The sequence below is a fragment of the Antedon mediterranea genome, chromosome 5 (assembly GCF_964355755.1).
Source record: "Antedon mediterranea chromosome 5, ecAntMedi1.1, whole genome shotgun sequence".
NCBI lineage: Eukaryota > Metazoa > Echinodermata > Crinoidea > Comatulida > Antedonidae > Antedon > Antedon mediterranea.
In genome coordinates, this window is record NC_092674.1 from 6,458,302 (window position 1) to 6,484,532 (window position 26,231).

The 26,231-nt window shown below is 33.8% G+C and overlaps 2 protein-coding genes across 5 annotated transcripts; one reads left to right on the forward strand and one right to left on the reverse strand.

Moving 5' to 3' along the window:
- Nucleotides 1-66: 66 nt before the first annotated feature.
- Nucleotides 67-26,033, reverse strand: LOC140048811 (uncharacterized). 4 transcript variants are annotated; one of them, XM_072093603.1, is made up of 10 exons: nucleotides 25,997-26,033; nucleotides 5,123-5,391; nucleotides 4,700-4,813; nucleotides 4,212-4,370; nucleotides 3,591-3,727; nucleotides 3,048-3,147; nucleotides 2,522-2,622; nucleotides 1,590-1,753; nucleotides 553-693; nucleotides 67-321 (listed from the first exon to the last, which is right to left on the reverse strand). In XM_072093603.1, the coding sequence occupies exons 2-10, from the start codon at nucleotides 5,351-5,353 to the stop codon at nucleotides 206-208; spliced, it is 1,263 nt and encodes a 420-aa protein (XP_071949704.1). In that variant the 5' UTR covers nucleotides 5,354-5,391; nucleotides 25,997-26,033; the 3' UTR covers nucleotides 67-205. The 4 variants fall into 4 exon arrangements, with proteins under 4 accessions (XP_071949704.1, XP_071949706.1, XP_071949707.1 ...); XM_072093605.1 differs by having other exon boundaries at nucleotides 5,123-5,366; nucleotides 25,997-26,029; XM_072093606.1 differs by having other exon boundaries at nucleotides 5,123-5,372; nucleotides 25,997-26,018.
- Nucleotides 21,295-23,236, forward strand: LOC140048795 (uncharacterized). Its single transcript, XM_072093580.1, has 2 exons — nucleotides 21,295-22,043; nucleotides 22,137-23,236. Exon 1 carries the CDS (start codon nucleotides 21,366-21,368, stop codon nucleotides 22,020-22,022), a length of 657 nt encoding a protein of 218 aa, XP_071949681.1. The 5' UTR covers nucleotides 21,295-21,365; the 3' UTR covers nucleotides 22,023-22,043; nucleotides 22,137-23,236.
- Nucleotides 26,034-26,231: the final 198 nt, after the last annotated feature.

Here is a 26,231-nt window from a genome sequence, read left to right on the forward strand (position 1 = left end):
AATGTATTTATTAATATAAAAAAAAATTAAACGATTAATAATATAAATTCATAGATATATAATCAGATAGATAGCAATATAGTGTTACACTCTCAGTATTCATTTAACTAATAATTTGACACATTATTTAAAGGGTTCTACATTTTTAATCAGTAGGCCTATGTTTTTAAACCTTTATAAACTTTAAGAAATAAATATTAATTAATTAATAAATGGTTGGTTCACCATCAGGATTCATCCAGTTCTGCACTAGTGGATCGGCTCCCGAAGACTGGGTCAGTGTGTCACCGAGTTGCCCGTCGAACATGCCAAAGATTCCACCTAACATAAGACAATGAGAACAATATAATAAGTTTGATTGAAAACAACCATATAGTAAATAAAGGGGGCACCGCTATTTAGGAGACACACCCATATTCAGAGGACATCAATAGGTTTTAACACTATTGTCAGCGACTATTCAAGGGACACCTTATTCAGAGGATAACTTGTTGGGTCCCTTATTTAGGGTTCAACTGTACCTCCAATCCAAAATACAGACTAAAAACCCACCTGAATGTAAAAATAGTATTCTTCTCCCTTTAAACTTTGACCTGTCACGCATGAGTTCTTTGGTTAATGCTAGTGCGGCCTTCCCTGTGTATGTTGGGTCTAGTAATATACTGCTTTCTTTAGCTACTGTTTTAATAAACTCTTCAAAATAGAACATAATAAAATATAAAAGATTTCATTTCACTTTTAAGACGTGAATAAATAGAACATTTTGGTGCAATATGTTGTCATGGTTACCACACAAAGTACAAATCTTGTATTTCATTACACATTGTATTTCCTGTAGTATATCAGGGGTCATTTAAATGTGGATTTATGAAAGAATGGCCAATAAGAGAGGAAGATGGCAGGGAATAATTTCGCCAGTGTAGCATAGCAAAAAGCTATACAAAACAACCTTATTGCTACACATTTCTAAAATTGTGTAGCAAAAAAGACAATACAAAACTATGTTTCTCGACTAAAAAATCAGTTTGATTAGCAATAATTGCTAAACAAAATTTTAAAATGAAATTTTTCCCTGGATGGACATGCCAGTTGCTTTCCAGGGAGGGAAAAGTAGGGCATATAGATCTAAAGGCAAATTACTGAAAAAAATACAATGCTGTGGGTATCAGTGGCTGGATCTCAATGGAGATACAAAATAAAAGCGAAAAGCTAAATCAAAACGAGAAGTAAACAGCCAGAAAAGTTAGCAGAGCTTTCGGGCAACATATATACTGTATATAATATTATATAAATATTCCATAATATTGGGATGTTTTTCTATATCCCAAAAAATATTGCACCTAAAGCTCTGTTTAAACTTTATGTGACAAAAAATGTGATGTACCCTTATATGGACATGATGATGTCATATTACTACCATATTTGGGCATATCACTACCATATTTGGGCATATCACTACCATATTTGGGCATATCACTACCATATTTGGGCATATCACTACCATATTTAGGCATATAATACTTTTTTTAAAACTAGTTTGATAGTGCAGACAGAGCTTAAGATGAGAGGTGGGTGGCACTTTTCCTCACCTAATTCCTCAGGCTTTGAAATACCATATCCAAGTCCTTTTGCTCCTTCATGAATATTAATGATGCCCTCTGACCTCACCGTGTCAATACCGATACTATCTAGGGTTTCATTTATATGGCTGTGAAAATATGCAGCTGTATCGCAGACAGCAAAAGCATGTATCCTGGAAAAAACAAATATTTGTTTTTTTTATTAATGTTTACGTCGTCTGCTTAGTTCCTGTTTTGGATGTTTACAATTCCAATTTTGTTTTATTAAAATATGATGAAAGTCAATAAAAATTAATAATAATTGGTGAGTTCATAATTTGTTTAATAAAACTATATTATATTAAATTTACATAGCATTCAGTACTAGACAGTGGATTCACTGGCGCTGTATTAACATCTAGTCAAATGTGGTGGAAATGTCTCCTAAGCTGTCTACACTATCAAACTTTATAGACAAAACAATGTGATGCGCCTATATATGGACATGGTGATGTCATATCACTACCATATTTGGGCACATCACACTTTTTTGTTTGATAGTGTAGGCAGAGCTTTAAAGCTCTAAATTGTGTAACAGTTTTTCTTCACTACATTCATCAATCAAACTCTATTGACAAAACAATGTGATGTACCCATATATGGACATGATGATGCAATATCATTACCATATTTGGGCACATGACAATTTTTTTGTCAAACTAGTTTGATAGTGTGTCACAGTTTTTCTTCACTTTACTTCATTCATCAATTGATTCAAAAGTTTTGCACAGGCGACAACAAATGATTAAAGCTCACAACTATTTTGGTGAATGTGGTAAATAATGACTCCATACATGTTTTCAAGAAGGTTCCATGTTCGAATCTCGGTTGGTGCGACTTTTTCTCATCTTTACCGTTTCAATGTAAATTATTATTCATATTTCTAGATTTGCATTATTTACCTGAGGTGTGATCCCGTGAGATAGTTGCCAATTGATATACCAGCTGCTGTTCCACCACTGCCCACCGTCAGTACAATATCATCGAACCTGTTAATCACTCCCTATGATCAATCAATCACATATCAATCAATCAATCAATCAATATGTTTAGGGCAGATGATGTTTTCATTACTTTTAAATGGGGTTAAAATTAAATAATACAGTAGAACCATTAATGGGGACCTTAAGCTCTGTCTGATGATGATGATGTCATATCACTACCATATTTGGGCATATCACTACCATATTTGGGCATATCATTACCATATTTTGGCACATCAAACTAGTTTGATTGTGTAGACAGAGCTTAATGGACAAAGTATACACATAATAGGGTTGTTACCTAAATAGGAGTTGGCTGTAGAGTTAAAAATATGGTTTCCCTTGTTAATTTTATAGGAAAGTGTCCATTTAGGGGTGTCAACTGAATATTGATGTCCCAAATGATGGGTCCTACTGTATTATAAACAACATGCAAATAGTCTACCTGATCTAGCAGTTCTTGCCACCCATTTAAGTAACCATGGAGACCAGTAACATTGGATCCACCAATAGGGATGGAGTATGCTTTAATACCCTTAGACTTTCTGGAAAAAAAAATACAGTATTAAAAAGCAATACATTATATACAGTATATATACACATTGAATGGAGAAGGGGACACATTCCTGTTAATTGAATGGTGGAAAATTATGTTTTAACACTATGGACAACTCATCAATGGCATAACTGCTATGAGTGCTCACTTCTGGGCTAAACCCAGGGGCCCCAGAGCAGTGCCCAGAGACAAAAAACAGGCATTAAAATATGTCGAAAAAGGCTAAAAACCCGCGAGGCCTCCAGCCACTTAAGGTTTCTAAATCCAGTGCCTGAGGTCTCTACGTGTTGCCACTGCAAGCTATATTCAGGCGACACCTCCATAAAGAGACACTTTGTTAGGTCCTGAATGTGTCCTCCAGGTTCTACTGCATGTAGAAAGGTTTTCTCACTAAAATTAAAAATCATAGATTGCCAAGTAAACTAAACTTACTTTAGTTTGTTGGTGAGTTGTTGCATTCTTGGTATGAGGTCAGTTTTTTCTTGCGCTTTGATGGGAACCAGGTACATTGATGCCCCCATTAGCCTGTTGAGGAGCATGTTACCATTGCTGCCCAACTCGCAAGGATCCTAATAAAATATTCCAAGATTATCAAAAAGGTTAATAAAATTGTTGTGACGATATTGTGTCAAGACCTAAAAATCTGTCTACACTATCAAAGTGTGACAAAAAAAGTGTGATGTGCCCAAATATGGTAGTGATATGACATCATCATGTCCATATATGTGCACACCACTTTTTTTGTCACATAAAGTTTGATAGTGTAGACAGCTTTAGAGTAGGTGAAAAACTACATTTAGTTTTAGCCTTTGAAATAATTGTATACAAAGGTTTTATTACATTTATGGCATCTACTTTGTGTAAAGAGCCACAGAAAAACGTTTGGAAAAAGCGGACATTGCGAAGGGGTTATTTAAGGTCACATTAGGTCAAATAATTATGAGGATGTTTGTATTTAAGCATAAATGTCCTGAAAATAGATTCTGGATTTTCCCTAAATTCCTAGTAACTTGGGGAAGTGTAGACAGAGCTTAATACTAGAAACCTCTCTACCTTTATTCTGGACCTTAGAAGAAGGTGAGTCTCAAGTCCAAGTTGCCTAGCCGCAACCGCTGTTGTGCGGCAATGATTTGACTGAACTCCGCCACACGTTATCACAGCTTTACAATCATTTGATAAAGCCTCGGCTAGCAAGAACTCCAACTTTCGAATCTAGTCACAATAAAATCACACTTCAAACATTATTTTAAAAAGCAATCTTTTGACATATTTCTGGAGAATCTACATAAATACATAAAAGTCAAAGTTGTATAATTAATTAATTAATGGGGTAAAACATTCACACACTAATAAGTAGCGAGCTCAACCAATCAGTTACCTAAAGATAGACTGAGGTATTTGCGAAAATGCACTAGCGCCATAAACATGCACTATAACACAAGTTTGGACTTTGTTTATGGTGGCCATCAGAAAGAAAATATTGACTGTAAAAGAAATATTTTGTTTACTTATAGTCTTATCGATCTGATTTGATAGCTAACCTTGTTACCTGATAGAGCACAACCTGTCATATCATCACGTTTGATACACACTTCAATGTCACTAGGCACGCCTGGGAGATTCCATTTCTGGATAGGGGTGAATGGTTGGAAGAGCTGCACAAATTGTATAAATATGAACATTAGCATAAACTGCATTAGTCAGAATGTATATACTAATAACTATTATAATTATTAATCTAGTATTTTGTTGTCCACATTAGGGTCCGTTTTTAAATTGGAGAGATAAAAAATTTGTATCAATCAACATAATCAACCCCATCCTTCCCCCTCCCAATCCTTGATACCCCCCCCCCCCCCCAAAAAAAAAAATAAAAAATAAGGGGAATTCCCATTTCATTTTAAATCCTGATTGACCCATATGTTTTTCTTATTTCAACAAATAATGACAAATTCACAATTTACCTGAACTTGCACTGATGGAGACATTTTCAAATGTTTCGCCCAATCCGGTGGAGTGTAACTAAGGAGTTGGTTTGAAGTAAACCCAGAATGCGTGTGTCTGCACCTGTGATTGGACACTGCAGACACTGACAGTACGCATTTTCTCGTCATAAATATTCCAACAACATTCTGTTGTTTCACATTGCTAATTACTTTATGACTGATTCCATTCATTAGGTGATGAGTAAACATTTGTTATGGAAACCTGTTGCTGACAAACAAAAAAAGTCCTGAATTAAAAAAAAAAATAAAAAAAAACATAAAAACATACTTTTTTATTATTTAGAAATAAATTAAAAGGCTTAAAATAAGATTCAGATGAGATTACATATTTTAAATTAAATTGTGTATATTTAAAATAAGCATTAAAAATGGATGTAGCTTAGAAATCACATAAAACATCCATTATCTATGCCTAGCTATGTAAATTCTCAGTTAAACACCAGATCTGGTATTCCTACTCTTAGAAATTTTGAAGGTAAACTTGTTGTAGATGACCAAGATAAAGCGGAGTCTTTTAATTCTTTTTTTAGCAGTGTCTTTTGTAAGGAAAACTTATCGAATGTTCCGAATCTTGATAAAAAGATTGAGGCTTCTTTGTCAGATATTGAGTTTAATGTAGAAGATATTCATAAGCTGTTGTCTAACTTAGTTAAAAGTCAGCTGGCCCTGATGGCTTTCACCCACGGGTTTTAATTGAATTAAAGGATCAAATTGCTTACCCTCTCAGTCTAATATTCACTAGATTATTCAATGATCAGACGGTCCCTCTAACGTGGAAGGAGGCAATTGTAATACCTATATTTAAAAAAGGCAAAAAGGAGGACCCGGCTAACTACAGACCGGTTAGTTTAACGTCGGTCATAGGGAAAATGATGGAAAGGATCATTAGGGATAAACTTGTAATGTATCTTGAGAGTAATGGTCTTTAGTGCAATGAGCAATTTGGATTCAGACAAGGTAGATCATGTGCATTACAACTACTTGATGTCCTGGAGAGTTGGACTACTAACCTGGATAACCATGATAGCTTTGATTGTGTCTATTTAGACTATAAAAAGGCTTTTGATAGTGTGCCACACCAAAGGCTTCTAGTCAAATTGAAAGGTTTTGGTATTACGGGAAATCTACTAGGATGGTTCTCTAATTATTTGTCAAATAGAATACAACGAGTTAGTGTCAATGGTCAATTATCATCACAGGCTCCAGTATTAAGTGGAATTCCACAGGTAGCGTTGTGGGCCCAATCTTATTTTCAATCTTCATTAACGATTTACCTGATGTTGTCGAGTCTAGTATTCGTTTATTTGCAGACGACACTAAGTTGTATAGAGTGGTCAATAACATTGATGATGCGGATTTATTTCAGAGAGACATTGACAGTGCTTCCCATTGGTCTAATGTTTGGCAATTGCCATTTAATGACACTAAGTGTAAGGTATTTCATTATGGTCGTGATAATCCCAATTTCTTGTATTCAATGGCTGGTAATTTACTACATGAGGTAAAGCAGGAGAACGATCTAGGTGTTACCTTTGATCCTAGTTTAATATTTAATTTGCATGTAGCAGATATTTGTAAAAGAGCTAATAAGAAACTAGGAATGATTTATAGATCTTTTAAATTCTCGAATAAAGATGGATTTTTGAAGCTGTATAAGTCTATTGTCAGGCCAACGCTTGAATATTGTAATACTGTTTATAATCCTATTAGAAAACGAGATCAGGATGAAATAGAGAAGGTCCAGCAAAGAGCAACAAGATTGATTCCTAGGTACCGTAATATTCCTTATGAACAACGATTGTGAATTCTTGGTCTTCCTACCATGAGATATCGAAGGCAGAGAGCTTAGGATTGTTAAAGGTTTTGATCGTATTTCGATCAACACATTTTTTGAATTTGATCTAGAATCTAGGACCCGTGGACACCCATATAAACTCAAGTTTAAAACTCACCGTAACTCACCGTACACCACTCTAAATGAGTGGTGCAAGAGGCTGGTGGGCCGGTCGTGGCCCTCTATTAGCCCCCCTCGTCTTCTGAAATTGTCTTTTAAATAGTATGGTTGTGTCAACTTCTACTGTACTGGCAGGGAGAGCATTCCATGGATTTACGACTCGTTGGGTAAAAAAATGACTACGGCAATTTAATCGAGCATTATTCTTTTTCAATTTATGTTTATGACCCCTAGTGGCGGTATATTCAGACTTTTGAAAAAGTAAATCACTATCAATAGCCTCTTTGTTAGAAAGAAAGTTATATGTTTGAATCATGTCCCCTCTGTGTCGTCTTTCTTCTAAGGTTGTTAAATTAAAAACTTTTAACCTATCTGCATAGGGCATGCCATGCAAACTAGGTGGTAGCCTAGTTGCTATCCTCTGAACTTTTTCTAATAAAAGAATGTCTTTCCTTAGTTGAGGAGACCATGCCTGGACTGCAAATTCGAGATGAGGCCTGACTAATCCAACATAAAGCGATTTAATCATATCAACTGATTTATTTTTAATGGATCTTTTAATAGTACATAAAACTCGATTAGCTGTTTTGGCTGCTGCTACACATTGTTTACTAGTCAAGTTCATAAGAATGATTCGGATTATTAAATCCTAGGTGCATGACATTGCATTTACTACTATTAAAGCTCATAAGGGATTCATGACACCAAAGTGATAACTTGTCAATCATTTTGTAGTACTCCAGGATCGACCTCGGAACGCACACTTCCAAACAATTTAATGTCATCAGCAAATTTCAACAATGAAGAATCAATGGAAAAATCTATGTCGTCAATAAAAATGAGAAAAAGCACCGGTCCGAGGACAGAACCCTGAGGCGTACCACTATGAACAGGGGCCCACTCAGATTTCCTACCATTCACAACAACCCTTTGAGATCTATCACTAAGCCAGTTTTGAATCCACATGCCAAATGGACTTTCAATACCATGAGCCAAAACTTTATTCATCAACCTTACATGAGAAACTTTATCGAAGGCCTTTTGGAAATCAAAATAAATTACATCTACTGGTAAACCCTGGTCGTTCGTTCCCCTAACGGAGTTTTATTTCCACAATATTTAGGCCTCTGGCCCTTATATCTTACATACAAATCATACAATAATATTTTCTGGTTGGGTTGCAAAATAATATTTTCTATTTTCGTAAGCTAAATAAACAAAATTTGCTAAATCTTGGACTACTCTAGTGTTGCACATTAAAAAATAAAACTTATTTAAACAAGGGAACGTGTGATAAAAATTAGGAATATATAAGTTTCTGAGTTCGGAATAATATGGACAGACTAACATAAAATGAAATTCGTCTTCAATAGAATTCATATTGCATAATTTACATAAACGGTTTTGAAGTGGGATTTTGTTCCATCTTCCCTTTTCTATTTCCAAATCTAACACTCCTAAACGAAATTTTGTGAATATATTTTTACGTTTCCAATCTTTTAAGTGTAACAAATGATAACTTATTTCAATTTTCGTTTTAAAATACTTAAAATATTTTAGTTTTGAATGTAAAGAAAATTGTTCAAAATATTTTTGTTTTTCTAAATCAATCAGTCGTAATTTAAATTCTTTAATAAATAATTTCTTGTCTTCAATCATTTGATTGTACCAAACATAACCAAAGCCGGTTGAACAAAGTAAATGTTTTACCTGACTATAGCCCACCAATATTCAATTCTGTTAATAATAATTTTTTTTAACTGAAAACTGTAACATTTAAAAATAAATCTATTTTTATCCATGTCAATAATATGCAACCAAAAACGAATAATTGAAATTAAACAATCGACATGCAAGGAAACTCTGCCTAATTCTGTAGTTACGGCTGCGCTAGGGGCACTTTTTCCAATGTTCAAAATAAACCTCGCAAAACGCGTGTGGAAATTATTAATAATTATTTGGTTAGAAAACCCCCATATTTCACTGCCGTAAATTAAAATTGGTAATATTTTTGTGTCAAAAATATAATTAGATGTATTTTCTGGTAAATATTTCATATTTCGACTAATAAAAGATTTAACGGAAAATAACGCGTTGTTTGCTTTTTGACAATTATATTCAAGTGCTTTGTTCCACTGGCCATTTGAACTAAATACCACTCCTAAATAATTATAAGTCGTAACAACCTCCATTTGAATATTCCTGTAATACCATTTTTCAAAATATTTTAGTTTCCCACCCTTTTTAAATACCATTATTTTTGATTTATTTGTGTTTACACTGAGACCCCATGTGTCACAAAAATGTTCGAGTTTATTTATTAAAATTTGTAAGCCCCTTACCGTATCTCCAAATAATACTAAGTCATCAGCGTATAATAAATGATTGATAAAGCTGTCTTCAACTTGTATTTTGTCGCTATCTCTACTCTGATTTAGATCATAACTTAAATCATTCATAAATATGTTGAAAAGTAAAGAGGATAAAGGTGAACCTTGTTGTATTCCAATAGAACAGTCAAATGGAAATGTCACTTTGTTACCAATTTTTACATGTGCAGACAAATTGTTATACATAGACTGAATTATATTGTACATATTACCATTTACACCTATTCGTTTTAATTTAAGTAAAAGAAAACTATGATTTATACTATCGAAGGCACGCTTGAGATCAATGAAACAGCAGAATACCCTACCTCGTTTTTTACTTAAATAGTTTGCAATGATACTATTTAAAATAAAAATATTGTCGAATGTGCGAAAACCCTTACGAAAACCTGCTTGCTCTTGATAAATAATGTTGTTATTTTCAGTGAAGTGGTCTAATCTTGATTTAAGGATGTGTAACAAAATTTTGCCAAGTATCGGAATAAGAGCAATGCCTCTGTAATTTTCTGGCTTATTCTTTTTGCCCTTTTTGTAAATAGGAATTATCATGCTCGTCGCCCATTGTGTTGGGAATTGGCCCAACTGAAAAATTGAATTAAAAATAAGTTTTAGATTATCAAATAATAAATTGGGTGCATTTAAGATATATTCTAAAAACATACCATCCATACCAGGAGATTTTCCTGATTTCTGCATTTTCAATGCTTGTTTGATTTCACCCAAGTCAATTTCTGAATTGAGGTTATCATTTTCGTTAACAATGTTATGTACTATTTCGTCTGTAACTTTGTTAACTGGCTCGGGGGGTTCAAACAGTGATTGGAAATGATCTCGCCATTCGTTAATTGTTATTTCAGAAGTTATTGTTTGTTTATGAGTTTTTAATTTTGACCAAAATTGTTTTGAGCTCCTATTACGTCGTGAGGTGGTTTCCCGATTAATCGTACGATCAAAACGGTACTGGCTGCTATTAAAATTTTGTCACGTTTTTGTTTTTGATGGTTATATTTCTTTTGTCTTATTGTTTTTTTGTATTCCTTTTAAGTTTGATATAATTATTAAATGAATTCTGTTGATCGTTATTTCTTAAAGCTAAAGCTTTATTCAATTCTTTTTTAAAATCTTTTTTTAAAGTAAGGCATTCGCGATCAAACCAGTTATTTGTTTTCTTAACATTTTGAATAGTGGTATTAGCGGTAAAATGTGTAAATACTTTAGATATTCCGCTACAAGTGTATTCAAAAGTTTTTTGAAGACATGTTACAGCCTCGTCGATTTTGTTTTGAATTATTGCGCTCATGAAACTGTTGTCTAACTTCTCGGTCAATATCATATGTCACCTTCTCAAGAAACATTAGTAAATTTGTCAGACAAGATCTTCCTTTCAAGAACCCATGTTGGGATGTATTCAGTAAATGTAACGAGTCAAGATGAGCTCTTGTCTTAATATTAGGAGGGACACGTTTTCCAGGAGAGTTATTCTCTTATACTCTACGGTGAACTTGTTCAAATGACAAAGCAAAACTTAACGTCGTATGGTCCAACCACCCGCTGAAGTTTTCACCCTATATAGAATATGATTTTATTACTAAGAGGGGCTTTTAAGCACTGAGTGCTTCGCCTCGATCCCGTAGACGAAAGTGTACGGGAAACAAGTAAACAAGTAGCCTGCCTAAAATTTAATTCTATCATGTATCATGCCGGGCCGCGATTTTTTTTTTCGTACATAAGTTGGGGACCCCATGTGAAAGATAGCCAAACTACTTCCTAAATATAACCTAACCCTCCAAATAATCTCTCTCACTATAAAGTAAAAGAGTAGCTCATGGGAGTTGAACCCCATAGATCGACATGTAAAGTCTTATTAACTCGACTACACAGACGGCTCGACAGAAATCGTTTACATTAGCGAATTGTAGTTAGCTCGATTCTTACGTCACACCTTATGGATATAACTAATGAATATTCATGTTTATTTTGTGACGTTTCACGAGGGGTCCTCAACTTATGTACGAAAAGAAATATCGCTGCCGGGCCGCGATTTTTTTTTTCGTACATAAGTTGGGGACCCCTCATGAAACGTCACAAAATAAACATGAATAATTCATCAGTTAATTTTTTTGTTCCGTGTCTACCCAAGCGTCGTATAGCTAAAAGTGATTACAACTGCGATACGATTCTTTCTAGGCCTAGGATTCTAGGTCAATTCATGTGATTGCCTTCTCGCACTCTTCTTCACACACACACCAACCTATGCAAAATGTGTCGAGGCTAATCGACAGCTAGACAAGACACATTCAACTAAGTAGTAATTAGACATAGCCCATAGAAAGCTTAGACCCACAAGAAGAATGTTTATAATTTGTGTACTGTAATTTTTTAAATTCTGCTATTTTATTATCAAACAATATGCATGTACTCAAAGGAACTTTAAAAATGCGCGTATATGAACACATGAGATGGAAAGATTAGAACCACGAGAATAAAAAATGTATTTTTGTGTAATGTAATTGTTTAATTTTGCTGACTTATTACTCGGACTGTGTCATACCTAACAGTAACACACACGTCACACCCACACAGACTACTAGAATAGACATGGACTTTAGAGACTAATAATTAGGCCTAATAGTATTAATAGAAACTATAATTTTAACACGTAATTCTTTAATAATACAATAATTATATTAAAAACTCTATCATAAACTAAAGGCTGATTATTTCGACAATCCACACAAAACGCCGCTATTCTTTTATGAAATCGCACACCGCAACCACAGCGGAGATGGCCTAGAATCGTATCGCAGTTGTGTCGTGTAATCACTTCTTGTTGTTATACGCTTGTGGGTGCACACGGAACAAGAAAATTAAACTGATGAATTATTCATGTTTATTTTGTGACGTTTCATTAAGGGGTCCCCAACTTATGTACGAAAAAAAAAATCGCTGCCGGGCCGGTGTAAGATTTAAATCTGTCCGGTGTTTGAAAGTGTCCACTGGACAATTTTCAGCATTGAATATTGTAATACTAGCTGTTGAAAATGGCCGCAACCACCCGGGCAGCTTTCATCGATAAAAAAGTAGGACCATCGAGACATCGACATCATATTAACCCCGTAAAAACTAGGGCACTGGACGTTCACCAACTCCCGTTAGGGTAATTATAATTCCTTAGAATACCAACTTGAATCGCAAAATATCAAGTGGATTGAAATAAATATTACTATTATTATATCTGGAGACATATAGTCTAATCAAATTAAATTGTTTGTTTTTGATTGAGTATATACAACCTGTTGTCAATTTGAAGTAAATCGACAACTTGAAAAATATATAGCCTACTGTATTATTATTTCGAGGGAATGAATATCACTAAATCATATAGGCATAGGGCCTACCTATTTCGTTATCTCGAAATATTATTTCATTCGAAATTCGAATTACTACTTCGCGAGAGAACGAAATAATTTCCCTCGAAATTATTTCGTTCTCTCGATCATCATCATCATCATCATCATCATTCCTTGTCTCGAAGTAGTAATTCGTTTTTTATATTATTCAGTTCTTGAAATCTTATTTTGTTCTCCCTAAATATATTCGTTCCCTCAAAATATTTTTCAGTTCTCAAAATATTATTTTGTAATATTCATAATACTGCTACTAATTTAATAATATCAACTGATAACAAAAGTTCTTTAAACAAGTAAGTTCGTCATTGTTAAAGTCAGTTCTTTTTCATTATATTTTTTTCACAGATGCCTGATTTTTGTTTTTATTTAATAAAACATTGAATTGGTTAGTCACAATATTTGCTTTGTTTCTAGAGACTTTACATTATTTATTTATTTATCTAAAATACATTTGAAAAATATTGTTGATGCATATTACCAAAAAATATTTGTTTTTTATATTTTATATGGCAAAATAAACACCTTAATTGCGCATCATAATTATTCGTTCACTCAAGGGTATTTCGGTTTTTTGTTTTTTTCGAATATTAGGGTATTTCGTTCCCAATACAAACAGTCCAATACCGTTATACATCAAATTCATAGAATAATGGCTTATATTGAAATGAAGCGTTTAAAACGTCTTTGCCACAATGTCTGTACATGCAGCTGAGTTTAAAAAATCGCGGTTGTATTTTTGTTTTATATGGACATATAAACATAGAAACCACCAGCTAATACCAGAAATACCAACAGCTTATGTATCAATTTTTAAAATCAACACCAGCTAATTTAGAACGGTCAGCAGATAATGTAGTAACGAAAATTGCCTCACAGCTAATGTTGAAAATATTGTATAATTTAAAAACCTGTCTACATCATGTGAAAATGCATTTCTTTACTTACCGGTAGCTATCCATCTATCCACGTCTCGTAAGTGACCAACCAACAACCACTTCTAGTAAGTAACCACCTCTATTGAACGACCACCGTCTCTGATAATCGCCCACCATCTCTTAACGACCACACCACTCGTCAAGGACGAGCTATTTTAAAGGACCACCACCTCGGCTTCTCATAATCAACCTCATGACGGACTACCTCTCTTAACGACCACGCCTAAAGTGTCGACCTCTCTATAAAAAAAAACGTCCACCTCTCCACTGGGACCACTTCTCATAATCGACTACCATCCGTAACGACCACCTTTCGCAAATTACCACCTCTATTGAGGTGGTCACTTACGGGAGGTGTAGTCGGTAAAAGAAGTGGTCGTCTACGAGCGGTGGTAGTTTATGAAAAGCAGTCCCTTATGAGAGGAGGTTACCCCTTCAGGAAGTTGTCCATTGTGAGAAGCGGTCCTTTAACAGAGGTAGTCCCTTTTAAATATTAAAGGTGGTCGCTAACAAGGGTAGTTGCTTACGATCAGAGTGCTACGTTTTGAAAGCCGATCACTTACGAGAGGTGGATAGACTGACAGCTAAACTAAGTAGAGAAATACATTTGCACATGATTTAGACATTTAGGTTTATAAAATATATAATTATTATTTTATTAGCTGGCGATATTAACTACATCAGCTGTGAGGCAATTTTCGTTACTTCATTACCTGTTAAGTTGTATATTAGCTAATGTTGATTTTTATTTAATAAATAACTGTTGGTGTTTCTACATTAGCTAGTTCTAGGTTTTACTACATGGGTGGATTTGACAGTTTCGACGACATTTGCTGCCGTTTTCTACACTAGCGGTTTTGAACAGGGACTAGTGTAAAGGAAATGCCACAAGTTGTGTTTTTTTATTTTTTTTTATTTATTGTTTTGTGTACTAAAGTGGCAGCATAATCAGTATTTATTTTTACCAGATGTCCAGCAAGGGTAATGTCCCATAACTCAGGCCACAATTGTCAGGTCAACCTCAAAACAGCGGCTCTCGGGAGATATTAATTACCGGTAGTCGTGTTAACTGTCATCTGTTATTTGTCAGGAGAAGGGGTGCGAACTTGCCATATCTCAAATTAAGATTACGCTTACCATGAATATGATTTCATTACAAGAATTATATACCACAGTATGTTACGTAATTTAATTCTCTTATTTTAAAAAATAACTAAATAAATTAGTATATGATTCTAGTATAAGTATTATAAAAAATGTTTCTATTTAATATACAGGGAGCGGGGGTTGCCTCATAGCCTGAACGGTTTTAATACGAACTTATGTACTATAATATTATTTTACGTAGATTACTATTTAATATTATTTTATTTATTTAACAACATATTTATATAGGATTATACACAATCAAGTAGAAATATACTTGTTTTGCATTGTGGTCCTGTCGACAAAAACGGATACAAATTTAAATACAATTTCAATTAATATTATAATATAATTTGAGATGAACTTATAATATGTAATAAAGAATAACTATATGATTATATTTTATACTCCTATCTGAATGTGCTATTTATTGTGTAATAGAACGACTGAAGCGTTTACCAATAAGAGTATCTTCGAAATTTAATTTAATAAATGGCATTTCCCTCCAATAGTTTTTTTCTCTCATTTTTTGTGTACTTGCCACTGTAATAAATTACCATTCCCTAACCATGAACATTCTAGAATAAGATGTTTACATTTAAGACATCATGTATAATTAATATAATAACAATCAGGAACATTCCAGTATGCTATTAATAGAAACTGTAATCAAATAGAATAAGAAGTATAAAGAATGATATAGAAGGATAGGAACATCTTGTATATAAAGGGATGTAAAACTATTGTCATGTTGTTGGATATTAGAGGTTGGATATTAGATTGTAAAAGTTATTGTGAAGCTGTTGTTTAAAATGCTTACTGGGTTGTTGAAAGTTGAAGTTGATTGAAATTAAAGATTTGTTTTTGAGTTATTTTACAACTTTGTGAATTTGGTGTGTATACTTTTATGTCACAAGGGAGTTTCTAAAGTATTTTCAACCGCTCGGAAACATACGTAAAAGGAGTTCGTGACATCCACTTAAGGCACAAAGTTTAAATTATAGGCCTACACCTGACAAAACTGTTTGCTCTTTCTTCTAATCGGCAATTGGTTAAAACAAATGTAGCAAGAAGCTGATTGGCTCAATGTTTGTTCAAAACCTCCTACATTTAAAAAATCATTCACTTTGCTTGCAAAGTTCCAATCACGGTGTTGTTCGTTACAATCTGCCTTCTTTCTATTTTTACTTATTATCATTATGGCCGATCATGAGTTTGATGCCTTGAGAAACTATCTACAAAACAACGTTTATCCTGTAAATTATTCTGAAATATTAAAACGAAGTTTGCGACGGAAAGCCAAGAACTTTACAATTCTTCGTGATATCTTGTATTACAAACAACATTCTGGTAGATTGTTGCGTGTATTGTTACCGAAAGAAAAAAACGAAGTGTTAAACAGTATCCATAAGCAGGCACATGGTGGTCACTTGGGTGTCAACAAAACGTAAGTTTAAAGTTTGTCAATTAAATAATATTTAAGCTTCGATAAGTTTCTGGGTGACTTTAAAACTGTTTATATGTTTGGCCAGGTGGAATGCCATCCTGAGATGAGTATTAGTAATTAGTACAGCATTGTTTTTAAATGATTTTATACGTAATTTTACTTTCTGTGGACCACAGAATTCGAAACAAATGATTAAATGAATGAATTAAATGAATAATAACTAATACTTATCAATTGAAAAATGTATAATGACCGTGTACATTATGAAGTTAGTATTTTATATATAGATTCAAACATATTTTTATACCTCCATGAATGAAAAATATGTTAAGTCGATAATAATTTCTACTCAATATATTATCGCAATTAATTGTATAAATATATTGAAGTTGAACATAAAATACCACATGTAAAAAATACAAAACATATATTGGCATTCAATAATTAATCAAAAATGTTCCGAATATGAGCACTGTTTCAATAATTTGACAGATTATTATTATATAATTTACACAGTGCTACACAACGCATATATCTTTAGTTCAAAATTAAGATATCTCTTTTAATAAAGATAGATTATTTCAATTGAAAACTAAGATGTCTTACTTTTTAAAAGAAATATCTATGTTAATAGATATTTTTTTGTAGGCTTATTACACCTCGAAAAACCAAGAAGAATACAGTACAACTAGCTCTATCTATAATAGTAATGTTTTAGTTTTATAACAGTTCATATACGGTACTCTACACGTGCCCACTGCATAACTAACACAGAAAAAAATCCACTTGTGATATTCCGAATGGGACAAGAATCTTCCATTCTAAATATCTTGGTAAGTAAGTAATATAGAGATATCCCTCATGAGAGATATCTTAGTTTTAAATAGTGATACAAATACTTCCCGAATGAAAACTTATTCAGGTCTTGGTATAATAAATATGTTCAATATTAGTTGCTCATTCATAATGCAAAAAGCCATATCAGTATTAACTTTCGTTCGTTTAAAATGTATACTTATGAAAGAAAACACAATTTGACAAAAAAAAAGGTAAGGAAGAAGACTTTTATTATGTAACTTTAAAGTGGATTATTACATTTTTTTTTAGGGAATACTTCTTTAAAAAAAACGCATTTTCAATAACAAAACTAGTTTCCAATCCCCCGGTAATGGAGTAAAACCACCTGCAGCTTATGTAATGAAAAAAATTAACACCATGTAGAACGATCAACAACGAATGTAGGAACGAAAATTGCATCCCAGCTAATGTAGGACTATCGCCAGCTAATGTAGAAAATATATATTTTACAAACCTAAATGTCTAAATCATGTGCAAATGCATCTGTTTACTTAGCTATCCATCTATCCACGTCTCGTAACCGACCAACTTTCTAAAACGACCACACATCGTAAGCAACCAACTCTTTTAAGGGACCGTTTCTCATAATCGACTTCCTCTCTCGTAACGACAACTTTTTTGGGTGACCACCTCTATTAAACGGCCATCGTCTCTGTTAAGGGATCGCTTCCCATAATCGACCAACTATTGTAAGTGATCACATCCTCTCATTATGGACCGCTTCTCATAATCGACCACCTCTCGTAGTAAGCGACCACCTCTCTTAACAACCACAACTCTCGTAAGCGACCGCTTTTTATTTTCGACCGCCTCTCGTAAGTGATGATCTCTTTTAGAAGACCACCATATCTCTAAATGGACCGCTTCTCATAATATACCAACTCTTGTATAAATCACCTCTCTTAAGTGACCACTTCTAATAAACGACCTCTCTGTTAGGAGACCGCTTCTCATAATCGATCACATATCGTAAGCGACCACCTCCCTTATCGACCACATCTTTCGTAAGTGACCACCTATTTTAAAGGACCACTACCTCTCGCAATCTACCATTGTGGCTCACTAAAAAGTACCCGGTTTCCTTAATAGGGTGTCCTCTACATTTTAAAAATAAATAAATTTAACCAGTATGTAGTGTTAAAACGTATATATTTCCCCTTGTTTATTTTAAAAAAAAAGTGGCGATTTTTATATCTACTCTGTCGCACATTCACCAAGCGTACACAATAATTCTAGTAGGACAATTAATTATTTATACTTTTCAAGTTAGTTTTTTATTGCCTGAGTGAATTATTACCAGATTGAGGGCGTAGTTATTTTGTATGGGAGGCTGCACTCAATTTGAAGTTTATATGGGGGTATTTAGAATGTAAACACGGTACAATCAGGGAGATGTAAATCTCCCTGGTACAATGTGACACGGAATCATCACGGACTGATGGACATTTTTCATAGAAGGTATCTTTTCCCTTTTCAATATTCATTTATCATTGTCAAATAAAAAAACTAGAAACATAGATAAATATTAAAAGTGAATTAATCAGTTGTGCCCAGTGCTTGCCTTAAACGAAAAGTTAAAATATATGGAACGCCAAACTGTAATGTTATTATAATGCATTGATGAGAATGGTGATGTGAACTGCGGTAATAAATAATAAATAATATTAAAAAACAAAATAAAATTAAAATATTTAAAGAATCCATAATACAGTTTTAAGGTCAATAGTAAACCTACAAAGAGATTGAATATCATCAATACAATAAACACATTTTTTTTTTTTTTTAACAGTTGGAAAAAGATACGCGAAAGGTATTATTGGAAGGGGTCATTTGATGGTGTTCGTAATTTTATAGCCGCCTGTGATCAGTGCCAACGGAAAGAAGTTTTAAAAAAAGCAAAAGTGCCACTTCAACCTATACCCGTAACAGATACTGCTTTCAGACAGATCGGTATGGATATTGTTGGGCCTTTGGTAAAGACAGAAAATGGTAAGGTATCTCATGACAAATTACTGAAAAACAAAAATGCTGTGACTGGATAAAAAAGCTAAATCAAAACGTAAAAGTAAAAAGCAAGAAGACATGAATGAAATACGTTCAGAAAACTTTGTAATTCATTCTTCAGGGCCTAAAATTACAGTTAATAATTAGTTCTGTTCGGCCTTTATTGTAATAGGGCTGAACTTAAATTTATTATTGTAAAGGCACAAGCGCAATTTCTGTGAGGTTTCTTGAAATTGTTAACTAAACTAAAATTATGACAGTTCTCTTTTTTACACTGTCAACAAAAACTAGATTTACCAAGAATCAGATGCTCTTATTATTGTCACCGGATTTACATCGATTATGGCTATACTGTAATAATCTTTATTTCTGCCTGTTTTAATTTGATCCAAACCATGACTGGGGTAATACTGTTCAGCGCATAGAGGTTTTACAACATTAGGCGCTATGTAAATCCACGATATTATTATTGTTCTTGTTCTTATTATATTTATTGATATTAATATTGTTATTATTATTGTTATTTCATTCGTACAGTTCGGGTGTTGTACATCTCATCATGACATTTTGACACTACTATTATTACGGCTTATTATATTATTATTTGCTGTGTTTCAGGTAATCGGTACTTACTTGTATTTACGGAGTACCTTACCAAATGGGTGGAAGCTGATGCAATTCCAGATAAATCTGCTAAAACAGTGCTGAGATCTTTTATTGATTTTGTCTGCAGACATGGAACACCTTCTATATTGATTACAGACCAGGGTAGAGAGTTTTGTAATGAGCTGAATGACAGCTTCTGTAAGCTGATTGGGGTAGACCACAGAGTTGCCTCACCATACCATCCTCAAACAGGCGGGCAAACGGAGCGCTTTAACAGAACACTTTGCACAATGCTTATGACGTTGACCAACGCAGACCAAAATGACTGGGATATACAACTCCCATACGTGTTGTTTGCCTACAGAACATCCGAGCACAAGTCTACGAAATGTGACCCATTCTCATTAGTTTACGGTAGAAAGGCTGTGTTGCCTGTAGAATTACGTATTCCCATCGTTTCGTCTAATAAAGATGACATATCCGGAACTGTTCCTTTAAAAATAAGAGTGGACGCTTTTTTGAAACTCAAAGATTCAAGGAGAAAGGCATCAGAAAATATCAAAAAAGCACAGAAAAAGCAAAAACATTATCATGATGCTGGTGTTAAAAGCAACACGTACTATGCAGGAGATCAAGTGCTCTTGCAGAATTCCAGAAATTTGTCAAGAAAGGGAGGCAAACTTAATGCTCGATGGACTGGTCCATATATTATAGAAAAAGTCCTCACTCACAATACATATCGACTAAAAGGAAGAAGGGCTATTGTTAACGGAAACAAGATCAGACATTACAAGTCCGATAAAACAACCTCTTTGAACTGTCCATCATCAAGCACTAAACAGAAATGTAATACCAATGATAAGCATCTCCCTCCAAAGAAACGAAAGCGAACGCCAGACATCCCACCTGAAGTAACGCACCATGATAACATACCTACATCCAAGAATGGTGATATCACACCGGATGATCACATTATTAACATACCTACATCCAAGAATGTTGATGATAACGATAACAGACCTACATCCAAGAATTATGATATCACACCGGATGATCACATTAACATACCTACATCCAAGAACGATGATATCACACTGGATAATCACGATAACATACCTACATTAGACAATGATAATGTCGCACCGGATGATGACCATGACAACAGTAGGCCTGTATCTGATAGTGATGTGGTATACCTCAACACGAAAACTTCAAGAAAGTTATTCTTTCCTGTCGATGCCAATTGGCAGCTTGAAAAGGCAGCACCATTTGGTATCAATGTCAAAAATTTTCACAAAACTCACTTAAAATGTGAAATGGACAAGGCAGCCAGGCCTACTAAAGTTGTTAATATGAGAGGGGACGGCAACTGTCTTTTTAGGGCTTTGAGTTATATTCTCTTTGGTGTCCAGAACTACCATGTAGTTGTACGGGATTACATACTAAACTATATGTCCATGAACAAAAACCTATTTGAAAAAATTGAATCCAGATCATTTGAACGATACGTGGAAGACACGAGAATGGGGGAATATGGGACATGGGGTTCGGACATCGAAATCATGGCATTTGCGACCATGTCAAATACGAATGTTTATGTTTACAGTAAATATGGAAGAAGGAAAGGGCTTCCACATTATGAATGGTTGAAATATGCACCAATAAGTAATCAGTTTGGTGATTTAGTATCTGAAAGAAACATCTACCTATCAAACTTATGTGCACACTTTGAGCCTGTCCTGGATGTAGACAAGAAAACTTATGACGCTGAATTAAAATACACTCGTACACCATACGCACCAATCAAAAACCACCTTGCACGGAAATACTGGGATATTGTATCCGATGTGACCCTCAATGCTGCTCTGGTAGATAATTACGAAGATGAAGCGGTAATGCGTTCCGAAGGCATTATGGACGTTATATACGTATCTGAATTCACGGACACACATTATGACATTGAAGCAGTCAACCATCTAAAAGATGATATCGATCCAAATATATTCAATTTGCTTTGTGACATGGAACATTTCCCGGAAAGGATTCATCAGAGCAACAATGAAGTACCTGGACAATTATATGTTGATTCATACAACGTCACTCTTTAACTGTAGGCCTACCTATGACCGGTAATCTCAACATACACAGAAGCATTAAATGGTGAAAAGGGTATTTGTTTACCTTATAGAGGTAAGTTTCGTTAATGCTTTGATTTTTTACAGGTGCTTCCGTCAAGAGGAGATTGTCGGCTTTGTCTGAAACTCATCGACGAAGAAATACCAATTGCATTTGTCGGACCAGAAAGAAGAACATAGATTCACCACAGCGGCTAATTAAAGCGTCACCATCTTTCATTGAATCAACGGAAGACGAATATCTGAGCATAAGTACGTCAAAGGCTCAAGGGGTCTAATGGCAGGTAACAACAGATCAAATACAGTGTGTCCAGTGTAAACATGCAATGATGTGTCATGCGCCCTGCTTTGATCGCTACAAGGATTAAAAAATTAATTAAAAAGCAGATTGTATAAAAGAATAACGCGACTAAAGGTCCGGTAAGGTAAAAGTACGTGAATTAGATTGTAACTAGTGTTTATTTTTATTGTATTTTTATGTTTAAAAAACTTTTTCATATTTACAACTCATATGATTCTGTTTCATAATGTTATGCAATTTTCTTCTATAATATGTTTTCTTTGGTCAAAGGGGCACATACAAACGTGCAACCTACCCTCGCTATGATCATCAACCTTGACGTGGTAGCGAGGCTTGCGTGCTTCCAATGTATTGGTAGCCAGACCAATGATGATCAATAACAAAGTAAAATAAATACAAACACACTTACTGAAACAAGTTTTAATAGCAATAAATAAATAAATAAATAAATATTTTTCTGTAACTATTGTTCATTATTATTACACTATTATTATTTTATCCTGTTAATATAAGTAATGATCAATGATATATAATTTATGTTTACAAAACTCGTTCATATTTACAACTCATTCTGACAAGACAACAACATTTAATATTTTTGTAATTCACAATTCATACATTTATTTGTAATGTATTCATGAATTTGCTTTTCCTTCATCCAATCTACATAGTAGATATATGAAACTATTGTTCTAACCACGTGACTATGTAGCATAGAACATTAATTCTAAACCGCCCGGTAATATACTGAAATTTAATTAATTAATTTGAAACGATAAAGATGAGGAAATCTGTGAGAATGAGTTAAAGTCGCCCCAACCGAGACTCGAACTCGGACCGCCTGCTTGATATGCAGATGTCCTAACCGTTAGACCACTGGGGCTTTCACGGTTCGAACTCGATTGGATAGCGACTCTTTAACATTCTCGGCGTGGTACGGCGGAACAGCACTAGTCCTCAGTTGTAAACACAACAGGCATAGAAATAAATTCCAAACCGCCCGGTGATACACTGAAAATGATTTAATTAATTTTTGAAACGATAAAGATGAGGAAATCTGAGAGAATGAGAAAAAGTCGCCCCAACCGAGGCTCGAACTCGGACCGTCGGCTTGATATGCAGTTGCCCTAACCATTAGACCACTGGGGCTTTCATGGTATTGTTCTTTAACTCGACCGGATAACGACCCTTTAACATTCTCGGCGTGGTACGGTTGGAACACAATACATATATATATATATATATATATATATATATATATATACAGACAGTAACAAGTGTACATTATTGTAAATATAACAAATACATATATATTATATATATATATATATGTATATGTATTTGTTATATTTACAATAATGTACACTTGTTACTGAACTATGGAGAATTTTTTTTTTTCGAAATAAAAGAAGAATGAATGAATGAATTTATTTTCAATCTTTCTACATAACAACAAATATATAGTATAACAGGGGAGTAGCGGAAAAGCAAAAGTAAAGTAAATTTGAACCAGCCAAACATGTATGAAACATTATCCAGTAAGCACATTTTATAAGAAGCTTTTGTTTATTAAAATGGGTTTCTCTGAAATTCCAGAAGTTTATTAAACATTGAAAATAACACAATCGCCTTTAAACAAAATGCTGTTCAAAAAAAGAATCGGTTGAAGCAAGCGTTCTTATAACATCCGATAAAATGAAGGTTCAATAAAGTAGCCCTATTAACAAATGTATGAGGTCTCAGGCCTATCCCATATTAATTATTTTTATAGATACATTAATTTTAAGATTCCAGATACCGAATTGTTGTTTTTTTACATAACAAGTCATTTTTTCTTTGAATATAAATTCTGATTTAAGGACAAAATACTAAAATAAATACTTACACCAAAGGTGCATAAAAACGTGTTGATGTGGCGCTATATCGATGTCATTATCTTTGCATTCACCCTAGACGCACATAGTGTGACACCCCTACCATATTCTCGATGTGACGATCAATGTACCAATTAACATAATACTTCAGTAAAACTGATTATGTTTTTTCAAGAGATCAGCTATATCGTGTTGATTATAAAAAGGTGCAACTTTTAATTGATTGGGGATTAAACAAGTAAACTATTTATTCTTCTTGTCTTTACTCGTACAAAATAATATAACGGTCGCTAATTGGAAGTGTTTAAACTAAAGTGATCTATAATTGGAAGAGGACCCGTACAATTACTTGTTTTTTATCACATGATTATAAACTATTTATTCTTTTTGTCTTAACTAGTATTTATTCTTCTTGTCTTTATTCATACAAAATAATATAACGGTCGCTAAATGGAAGTGTCTTAAAGTAAAGTGACCTTTAATTGGAAAAGGACCAGTACAATTACTTATTTTTTATCACATGATTAAAATCTATTTATTCTTCTTGTCTGTACTCATACAAAATAATATAACGGTCGCTAATTGGAAGTGTCTTAAAGTAAAGTGATCTTTAATTGGAAGAGGACCAGTACAATTACTTGTTTTTTATCACATGATTAAAATCTATTTATTCTTCTTGTCTGTACTCATACAAAATAATATAACGGTCGCTAATTGGAAGTGTTTAAATTAAAGTGATCTTTAATTGGAAGAGGACCAGTACAATTACTTGTTTTTTATCACATGATTAAAATCTATTTATTCTTCTTGTTTCTATTCATACAAAACAATAATAACGGTCGCTAATTGGAAGTGTTTAAATTTAAGTGATCTTTAATTGGAAGAGGACCAGTACAATTACTTGTTTTTTATCACATGATTATAAACTATTTATTATTCTTGTCTTTACTCATACAAAATAATAAAACGGTCGCTAATTGGAAGTGTTTAATTTTAAGTGATCTTTAATTGGAAGAGGACCAGTACAATTACTTGTTTTTTGTCACATGATTAAAAACTATTATTACTCTTGTCTTTACTCATACAAAACAATAAAAATGGTCGCTAATTGGAAGTGTCTAAACTAAAGTGTTCTTTAATTGGAAGAGGACCAGTATAATTACTTGTTTTTATTACATGATTATTATTATATTGTTATTTATTCTTCTTGTCTTTATTCATACCAAATAATATAATGGTCGCTAATTGGAGGTGTTTTAAGCCAAGTTATCTTTGAAAAATAAAAACTAGTTTGGCATTATTAACAAATAGTGGTCGTTAAAAAAAGACAAGTGCATGCGCAATCACGATCAAAACCTGAATCTCAAATCTCAACCACGGACGGTATTCAATCCAAGGGTCAGACATTATTAAACGCGCCGGACAGCATTAAATTGTTGGAAAACGCCCGCGAACCCGTTGAAACATGCAATTGGACATTATCCAATGCTGAAAAGTGTCCACCCGGACACTTTTGAATGATGGACACATTTCAATCTTACACCGGCCAGAGACCGACCGAGCTGAGACTAGCTAGCTAGTTGTTCTGCTGACCATGTATAGGCTTAGGCTAGGAGGCTAACTCTAGTTAGGCCTAGAATTTGGTTACACATTAGTGGTGCGTCTAGATTTGATTTCAACGATTGCTAAAACTTCATTTTAAGCATAAATAACAAATTCATATATTTATTATGACTTATTTTAAAGCACAATACAAAAATACTCCACCTTACCAATCGTTCCAACAAATCCACAAGATGTTTACTTCTCATACGCCCTCTATGAAATGTGTCTACTATATTAACACTATTAATAAAAAAAATGGGAAACCCAACTTATAGGGCCCTGGTGGGGATTCCCCGACTGCTAAACAATGTTATTTATTTAATTTATTTAAAACTGAAAAAACAATGCATTTTATAATTGAAATGAAATTCAGTGAAGTGAAAATACTATTCAGACAAATCA

Bases quoted from the DNA above. Each gene is read 5' to 3' on its own strand.
- LOC140048811 (XM_072093603.1), bottom strand. From the start codon at position 5,353: ATGTTTACTCATCACCTAATGAATGGAATCAGTCATAAAGTAATTAGC. The intron at 3,728-4,211 runs GTAGAGAGGTTT...ATATTTTATTAG, and splicing joins TTCTAAGGTCCAGAATAAAG to GATCCTTGCGAGTTGGGCAG. The intron at 1,754-2,521 runs GTAAATAATGCA...TGTTTTTTCCAG, and splicing joins CTCACGGGATCACACCTCAG to GATACATGCTTTTGCTGTCT.
- LOC140048795 (XM_072093580.1), top strand. From the start codon at position 21,366: ATGTCCATGAACAAAAACCTATTTGAAAAAATTGAATCCAGATCATTT.